General features: G+C 26.0%; 1 protein-coding gene across 1 annotated transcript; it reads left to right on the top strand.

The window, feature by feature from the left end:
* Window positions 1-8105: 8105 nt before the first annotated feature.
* LOC101490451 (uncharacterized) lies at window positions 8106-9844 on the top strand. Its single transcript, XM_004491057.3, has 2 exons — window positions 8106-8263; window positions 9483-9844. Exons 1-2 carry the CDS (start codon window positions 8170-8172, stop codon window positions 9710-9712), a joined length of 324 nt encoding a protein of 107 aa, XP_004491114.1. The 5' UTR covers window positions 8106-8169; the 3' UTR covers window positions 9713-9844.
* The last annotated feature ends 440 nt before the right edge of the window (window positions 9845-10284 follow it).

Here is a 10284-nt window from a genome sequence, read left to right as displayed (position 1 = left end):
ATTTTATCGTAATTTAAAATTTTTATTTATCTATTTTTATGAATTATATTAATTATATATATATATATATATTACTTTTGTTATTTCAATAAAAATTAAAATATTTTTTTAACAAAAAAATTATTTTATAAATGTCCATTTGGATTTATTAAATTTTTTTTCATAATTTAAATGTCTATTTATTTATTTTTTATGTATTTTTATTAATTAAAATAATTAAATTATATATATAATTTAACGAAAAAATTGAATTTTTTTTTTTTAAAAAAAACCAATTGGAAGTCGCCATTTGGGAGTAGGCCTTCCTTAAGGAAGTCGCCATTCCAAATGGCGACTTGTAAGGGAAAAAAAGTTTGAAAAAAAAATGACTATTTTGGTGTTTTAATTTGGAAAGAGGGTATTTTGGTGTTTTTTTTTCAGAAAGAGGGCATTGAAAAAAATTGCCTACAAAACAAGCTACCCACAATTTAGTTTATTGATAGAGAGAACTAAAGAGGCATCATTATTTCTTCAAAATTTCATAATTGAAGAGTCACAAAGACAAAATCAACAAAGAAAATACATAATTTAGCCACAAAGACACCTTTAAAATAATTAACACAACATTTTTGCTTCACATTTGTCTAAAAAATAAATAAACAAATAAACTAGAAAGGTTGTCAAATATCAAATGTTTTTATAAATAGGTCCGTTTTAAACTATATAGAATCACAAAAAATTATACAAGATCAATAATCTAATTGTATTATTCAATAATAAGAATAAAACTACATGTATTTTATTTACATGTTGCAAAAACTACACTATAGAAGAGGGGGTGAAGAGTTACAAATCAACCTTTCAATAGTTGTTTAATAATACCATAAGCAACATCGAAAAGCTTATCACAGTACTATCGCCAAAAGGTGACAAAAGAGTAACAAATCCTAAAAGTTTCTTGTTACAATAATTAACTTCCTTAACAATATAAAAAATGCAAAAGGAAATAAGAAATACATAGAGAATGTTAATAACCTTATATTTTGACGGTCCAATCTAAAGAGAAGCAAAAGAGTTTAATTGATTAGAACGTGTTATGAGAACCACAATTGAAATTCTTTTTCACAAGTTCAAATGCAAGTAAAATAAAATAAGGTATAATCTAAAATCAAAATAAAGATAAGAGGATAGTATTAAACAAAAATAATTTAAGGGAATACAAATTATAAAATAAGCATAAAGAATGAGAATTTCAAACTGGAACTTTTTAAATATGTATAGGAAACTAATAAACGCAGGAATTCAAAAGTCATGAGTATGTAAAGAGAATGTTCTATTTATGAGTTCCAACCAAATCAGACCCAAAAAAATGCAAATCCGAAGCCTACAGTCATTGCATTTATCATGGCTATGGTTGTTGGAGGGAAGTTCCAAACAAATCTGTATTGAAAGATATTAATAACCAAGTTTACAGTTACTTTTTTTTCCTATCTAGTTATCTTCTAGCAATGAGAAAGCAAATTACACTTTCTTAAACATTAGTTAACCACAACAATTAAGCACTACTACTCCTATATCACACTAAAGATCAACTGTGACATACAACCATAATTAATACTCAACAGAGCTACAGAAGAAAAGTCCTTGTAATAATCTCTAACTACCAACTTCATTCATATAAATTTGACAAATTAGTATTAGATCAAAGTCTATAAATTGTTTAAGATGATCATGTTTTGACGTACTTCAATAAAATACCACACAATTTTATAATCGTTCAATATAACTGTCAAATATATAAAATATACAAAAGATTAAAACGTTATTCAAAAGTATAATATTGATGTAATATTGTATCGGTGTAATCTAATCTCTCATTATATCCATTCGCACTGCGGTTTACACATCAACATACAAACGTCCCAATCTATTTAACCTTTCAAAGGCTCCATTGATAATGATGACCCATTACCCTCGCAATCGGTCATGGAATACATATTGTCTTTTTCTATTATACAATATATTTTTTAATGAATGTGTTTTTGTCTTTTAAAATTATTCTATTTTTCCCATGCATGATCATGACACTATAAATACTTGTCAATAGCATTGATAGTTTACAACAAACACTTAGATATTGTAGCAAGGGTGAAAATGAAGTTTATTAGTTTTGCTTGTTTCATTTGTGCTCTCCTTATTATCAGTGTTGTGGCAACCGAGCCATCAAAAGATGATTTATCAGAAACTAATTTAAGTTGGTTATCGAAATGGGGAGTGCAATGGTCATGGAAAGATGGGCAAATACAAATAGGTGGAGGAGACAAAGGCAATGGACATGGACACAGAGGTCGTCATAATAGAGACGGCGGTGAAATAGGATTTGGAGGTCCTTTCTAGGGGACAATACAATATCTTAAATAAAACATGTACTAGTGTTATTCGATGAACCATCTATCCTTAAACTCAACCTTCTATGTAAGATTATATTTTTATAAAATACTCTTTTATATATTGATATGCTATGTTTTAGTTTTTTCATATTCCGATGCATTGAATAGAGTTAATTAAGCGTATACTTAAAAAAATTGAAAATTTAACTTATATTTTGAGATTGTTGTCCTTAGAGTACTTTGAAGGACATGGATAGTCATTATAGTATAAATATGTAATTTTATATTGATAAATATAAGATGAATGAATCAAACCATACCGTATTTATTTAGATTGGATTAAATCAATTTTTTTACAATGAATAAAGTTAGTAATAAGTGTTTTAATATTATTAATATTTTGTTAAAGGATAACTATTAAAATGGATTATTCAGTCTATTTATAGTCGATTTTAGTTGTGTGAAAGGCGGGAATATATACTTCATAAATTTACTTAGTGATATCGACATATAAGAGGTTGTTTTTTACTAAAATCCCGTCTACCCTTTTTTCTCCTAAATCTCATATAAAAGTGAATTTCTGAATTCACACAACTCTATCTATAACCCCTACTCTTAATCCATCTAGCTCTAAGTTTAGTTGAGCCAATGTTCCTTCGTTTGGAACAAATCTCTTCTCCACCTATATCCCATCGACCCTTTTTTTCCTCAAGTTTGCCATTTTAGACTCAATTTGACTACTAAAAGAGAGAGCAACCTAGCAAACCATGGACCCCGGTTCTAATAATTCATTTTTGTTAGTTTGGTTTGAACTTGGTTGAAAACTGAATTTTTTTGGGATCAACAAACTGCATCATCTCAAAGTATCATATTTTCATTTGAATAGAAATGATAGAAAATGAGTGACACGTAATTGACATTTTACGCGTGTTCCGTGTAAATTTTAAATAAAAACTTCATTTTATTTTTATTAATAATAGGTATTTATTTCTTATCTTATTATTTATCAATATCAAATAATTGTCCTGTATTTTTTTAATATTTATCAATGATAATGTTTGTCACGTGCTTTTTATATATCAATGACAAATATTTATTCTGTGATTTTTATATTTATTATTACGACATATTTTTGGTGTATTACATAAAAATATTTATTAAATATATTTTTTATATTTATCAATGGCAAAGAAATTTTTTATATTTTTTAATATTTTTTAATAATAAATATTTGTCATTTATTTTTTTATATATTAGTAACAAATATTTGTCCTAAAATTTTATATATTTATCACTGAGAATATTTGTCCCGTGTAATTTTTTATATTTATTACTGATAAATATGTGTTATATATATTTTAATAGTATTTGAAATTGGAAGAAAGATAAAAAAAAAAATTAAAAGACCAATAAATTTTTATTCCGTCCTTTTTTATATTTATCATTTCTATAAATTGTATTAAAACTACAAATTTTCACTAGTGCATTTTAACTTTGTTACATCGTCAATATTAGATCGGTTGTTATACATCCAATGTAATAAGCAAGACGGTGACAAATTTGTTATTATGGTAAACTTTGTTAGATTTGTTCTAATTGAAGTGTTCTAACATACACATTAAAAAAATAAAACTACACAACAAAATAAAAAATTGTGGCAAATTTGTTATTATAGTAAATGTTATTAGATCTGTTCTAATTGAACTAATCTAAAATACATATTTAAAAAAAAAACTGCACAAAAAAAAAAAGCTTTGGTAAATTTATTATTATAGTAAATTTTGTTACATCTGTTCTAATTGAACTGTTTTAACATATACATTAAAAAATAAAAAATAAAAACTACACAAGAAAAAAAAGACGGTGGCAAATTTTTTATTATTACAAATTTTGTTAGATCTGTTTTGTTAGACCGGTCTAACAAGCGTTTTACAAAAAAAAAATCCTAAATTAACCAAAAAAATTAGAAATCATGCGCTAATTCAAACCTATTTTTCACCCTTCATCTTTTGTTCTTCTGCAAACCCAATCACAAATTAATCACCCGCGAATTCAAACTCATTTTTCATCATTCAACATTCGTTCTTCATTAAACTCAGCCACAAATTAAACACGTGTATCTTACCTGTGAAAACGTTTTCATCCTTCCACATTTAACATTTATCCTTTAGTGAAAATGTGAATCCTGAATCAAACGCAGCTTTCAGCCTTCATTGTCGGCGAAGGGTTGGTCCGGCGCAATATTTTTCTACTTCAGCACTGACAACGAGTTGTCTTTGTCTTCCTCTTCCATCTATCAATGAGCATTTTCATCTAGAAGTGTCAATTTCTTTCACTATCGAGAAGTGTTTGTTGCTTTCTCCGATAATTTTCTAATAATTATTGTTTGTTACTCAACAATCTAAAATTATTTCACTGTTAATTATTCTTATTATTAATCTTTAATTGATGGAGAAATTGGAAGGATAAATTTCTACATAAGTGATGGTGAAATTTGAGAAGTGGTGATGCCTAAAAAACTATGAAAGTGATGGAGAAATTTGAGTAGTAGTAGTTACCCCAATTTTTAACCATCCTTTAAAACTGCATGATATGTGTTTGTGATATTGTCTCTGTTAATAATAAGTTTGATGCTATAATTTTTTAAACACATTTGTCAATTTGAGTTTGTGATTTGTGTTGGTTGTTGCTTAATGTGTTCATACTCTTATGTTTGAAAAAATGGAGATACTTTATGCAATTATATTGCTTTGTTGGATAGCTATTTTATTTACCTTTAGTTGGAAATACAATAAGTTAGAATATAAACAATTATACAAGAATCATAATTCAGACAAGAATCATAAAAACACCAAATTAGTACTACAATTTTGATTTGTGTAGAGAGAAAACCTTTTAATCTAATAATTTATGTTAACTATGATATATTAGTTAGATTTTAAGGACTATAATTCTATAGGTGTAAGTGCATCCCAAATAGATTTTGTTATGGAAATAAGCCGGATATCAAATGCCTTGGTGTCGGTTCTCTGATTTTTATATGCTTGAACTCTTCTGAGCTATGTACTTATATTATGTGTGATTTGCTGACTAATGAATGGGTTGAATTGCCAAAATGTTGCATCAACGGGAGAAGTCATAGAGTTTATGTTTGCATTTTCGTTCGAGCCACGGATAGAGGCTCTGTGTGACTGTGAAATGCCCTTTTTATCTTTGGTCTTTGTTATGAACTCTTTTTATGTTTTGTTAGTTTGAATTTTATTTTGATTTGTACTTGACTTTTTCATGCAACATAGGTAGAAATGGAAGCTGACCAAATGATTATTAGCTAAATTGTTGTTACACATATCAATTTAGCTAATTTAATAATTAATTATTTATTACAACGTTTGATGTTAGATCGGACAAGAAATCGATCTAACAAGTACATAGGAACCGATCTAACAAGGTTTAATTGCACTAGTGTATATGTAATTACATTGTTATCCTATTAATAAACTCATTAGTGCTTTTTTTTAATTACATTGTTGTCCCATTATTGTAGTTTTATGTGCAATTTTTTTTTCTGTAAATTTATGTGCCGGATTTTTATTTTTATTCTTTTTGTGGAAGAAATTTTTTTGCAGTTTTATTTAATTAGTTGAACTAAATAACCAACAAAGTATATTATCATTTAATCTTTAAATAAAATAAAAAGAGCAGCTTTTGAATAGACAACGATGTAATTTTCATTACATATTCTTTTTTTATATTGATAATAGATTAGCATATTAGCCAATCGCAGTCCAAAGCCGATCTCTTGGCCCATGAACACTATTGGTATAGTCATTTTGACTTATTTATTGCAAAAGAAACAATGTAAGTAAATTAATAGTTAATATATTATAGTTCAATAAATAGAAATTAAACAAAGAGAAAGATGAAATTGAATAAAAAAAAAGTAACTAAGTAAATTAATAGTTATTATATTATAGTTCAATAAAATAGAAAATTAAATAAAGAGAAAGATGAATTTTAAAATTAAATAAAAAAAAGTTAATTATAAAATTGGTGTTGCACTTTATATAATGATTATAACTAATTTAATAAATTTTATCTAATTTGTAACTACTACTAACAAACTTATAACTATATTTAATAAATTCTAATTATATCTAATAAATTTCTAATTATATCTAATAATCCACAGCAGTTGAAAATAAACAAGATATAATCATATCAGATAAACAAAATAGCATTTAAGTTTTTTTTGAAAATTTTTTAGAGTCTGTATATCACACTTCAACTAAATCAAAAACTCATTTTTGGATGATCATCAAAGTCAAATATGACAAATAGAGTTTAACTTCTATAAGATAAAAATACAACAACAAAAAATTAACTATCATATGATAAAAGAAATTTAAAAAAATTACTAAACCGCCGTAAAATGAAAAAATAAAAATAAAAATATTTAACTATCATAAGTTAAAAACATATAGGGAATGAACAATGTTTAACGACAAAGAATCATATCATCAATATCATCAATATTATGGGTGCTAGAAAAACATCATCGTGTATTTTAATATCAAAAACCATTTGAAAATAACTAAATTTGAAGTGCCACAACAAGAAAACCCTTATTAACCTACAAAAATGATAGATGCACATCGGTGTGAATATTTCTTTAAGAAATAGTTTTGAAATTGATAATCATATAGATGATGATTGGAAACACTATAATGACTACAAAAGTAATAAAAAGTAAAAACTTTGTTAACTTCAAGAATAACAAATCAATGAGAATCGCATTTAATTTCAAAGTGAGAGTGAAAGTTTCAAAATTATTTTTCTCATGGAAACAGAATAAATAAAATAATTAACATCATCTATTGCGACTCTAGTATTATATTGAGAAGTATATATAGTAGAGTTAAACAAATAAAAAACTAATCTAAGAGAAATATGCACTTTTAAAATTGAATGAATGAGAATTTGTTTATTATAATCGATATAAGATGCACTTTATATAAAATCATTAAATAATTAAACTAATAAAATTTAACTAATTTATAACTATTAGTATTATATATCCAACTTGTAACTACATTTTATAAATTCGAAGTATATCTAATAAATATCTGATTTTATCTATTACCTTCAGTTAAGAGATGGAAATTAATTATATGATACAGGAAAGGACACATCAACACCCCTAAAATAATGTTTACCGCAATTTTGTTTGATCGATATTCATATTTCGATATTATTATTATGGTTATTATTATTATAAATAAATATTGTTATGATCATAATTATTTTATTGAGATAATATTATAGAATAATATATACTAAATTAAGTTATAAATTATTGTAATTTTATGTGACATGTTGAACCAATTATGTAGAGATCTTTCCATATGTATGTTTTATTATATAAATTAATTATTATGTTTCTATTACTTTATTTATGTGTTTGTAAATGTCATCAAAGATCTATTAACGTGTGAACTGATTCTTTGGGGTGTGTAGATTTTCACCAACAACAATCAACATGTTTAGAAGTTCAATATTAAACATTTTTCCAGTTGTCATCCTCTAATAAACTTGCTTACCTCAGTTATAGACACGTGTTTCTTTTTAATCCTTCAGTGACTAAATCAGTGATGATGAGGATTCATATTACATTAACTAATTCTCCTCGTAATCAGGCAAACAATTAAATTATTTTTGTTTTTCTTTCATCACTTATATTTTCCCTTGTTCGATCACTATAAATAGTAAGTCGAGAACAAGGTATCTAAACTAAGTAGCAAACATGAATATCAAGCCTATTGTCTTCTTCTGCTTCCTCAGCGCACTCCTTCTTATCTCTACTATAGCAACTCGACCATCTCATGATGGAAAACAAGGTATGTTTATATATATATAATTTGGAGGAGAAATTATATTACATTCATAGAATTACACTAAAAATTATATTTATTCAATAATATTTAAAACTGATTTTCCAAAATCAATCGATAGATTGAGTTTTAATATCATATAAATAATATTTATAAATTTTAAGATTAATTTATCATAATATTTTATATCATATTCATATCAATATCAATAATGTAAAATATATATACATAAAATCAAAATTTATAAATATAATTTATAGTAAAGATTTATTTTGGTACTTGAGAAAAGAAATTATGAGAGATTTAATTTGGTCTTTGAAATATAAACTGGATTAGTTTTTATGTAATACACATTTAAAAAATTGGATTTTTTCTTACTTGTTCAATTACTTATTAATTTAATTATCTCACATATAATTTATATCACATATAATTTATATAGAAAAAAATAATTAGGTCTTTAATAATAATTATAAATATTCAATTAAGTCTTTGACATAAATTAGTCTTTAATTATTTTTTTCAAATAAATTATATTTGGATTAATTAAATTTAGTCTTTAATTATTTTTTTTCAAAGAAACTATATTTGGATTAATTAAATTGATAAGTCATTAAGAATAAAAAATTAACTTTTTTTATGTAAGGATTAATTTTATTTTTTTAAAAAAACTAAAAATTGTTTTATTTTTCTCAATGAGTAAATTAAATCTATTAAAAAAATTCAGAGATTAAAATGATCTTTACTCTATAATCTATATGATATAGATTTCAATCTAATAATTTGACTTTAAAAAATACTAATTTGAGACGAAGATGGAAATATTTTACAAAATTTGCATTTGTAATTAAAATGTATATAAATAATATGTATAATATACATCTTTAATATCTATATATGTATAATATACATCTTTAATATTTTAACTATATATTTTATACATATGTATTTTGGTGAATATTTATTGAGTGGTGTATTTTTTATACTCTTATAGATAGTGGTGTATTTTATCTACTTATAGTAGATACTAAAGTTTTGAGAGAGAAAAAATATTGATAACTAATTTTAAATCAATTTTACATTGATACATTGTTGCTATAGTTATTTTTAAATTGCTATTATAAAATGAACTTACCTAGTGTAAAATTATTCTATATATTAATAATATATCTTCATTAAATTATATTAATCATAACAATATTTAACCATGTTTGTGTATATGCAGTTGGTGTAGATGGTTCGGGAGGAGGCGGACCACATGACGGTGGACCTGGCGGACCACGTGACGGTGGACCTGGCGGACCACGTGACGGCGGACCTGGCGGACCACACGACGGCGGACCTGGCGGACCACACGACGGCGGACCTGGCGGAGACGGAGGAAGACCTGGCGGAGGAGGAAGACCTGGAGGTGGAGGCGGACACGGAGGTGGAGGACACGGTGGACATCCATGATATGCATGTGCGTAATGTATGTAACACATCCCAAGCAGTATGTAAAATAAAGCATGGACATCTATAATAGTCCATGCCTAATCTATCATAGGATGAACAGTTTCCTTTAAATTAACATGTTTTTTAACAATATCCTTAGATCCCTCACAGTTAAATGGAAATGAAGTACCACGGTTTTCCTATCTCAATAATTAATTAATATGTCCTCATATTATAATAACAGTTAAATATCAACTAAGAGCTTAATTAATTTCTTATCAATGATGCCAGCTGGAACCATCTCACCAGCTTCAATTCATTTTCCACAACTCCACTTTTGACAAAACAACAAGATTTGGGCTTGATAAAAGTGGGTCGAATTTTAAGAAAATATTCAAATTTAAATATGCCCCAAATCCACTACAAAACCTACTCCGCAACCAAAAAAAAAATCCACAAGCTCTCCCTCAAAATTCACTTGAGCAGCCAAACAACCATATAAACCTTTATTAGTTGAACTTTTATTTTAATCGGTATTTAGTTGGACTTTTTCAAGAATTTTTATTTTATTGTCCACTGTAAGTTCATTGAGA

This window comes from Cicer arietinum, chromosome 2 (assembly GCF_000331145.2).
Source record: "Cicer arietinum cultivar CDC Frontier isolate Library 1 chromosome 2, Cicar.CDCFrontier_v2.0, whole genome shotgun sequence".
NCBI lineage: Eukaryota > Viridiplantae > Streptophyta > Magnoliopsida > Fabales > Fabaceae > Cicer > Cicer arietinum.
This window is presented reverse-complemented; position numbering and strand designations above follow the sequence as displayed.

What these genes read in the sequence shown, in the direction of transcription:
- LOC101490451 (XM_004491057.3), top strand. Translation starts at nt 8,170, where the DNA reads ATGAATATCAAGCCTATTGTCTTCTTCTGCTTCCTCAGCGCACTCCTT. An exon ending in ATCTCATGATGGAAAACAAG is followed by an intron (nt 8,264 to 9,482) that starts GTATGTTTATAT and finishes GTGTATATGCAG; the next exon opens with TTGGTGTAGATGGTTCGGGA.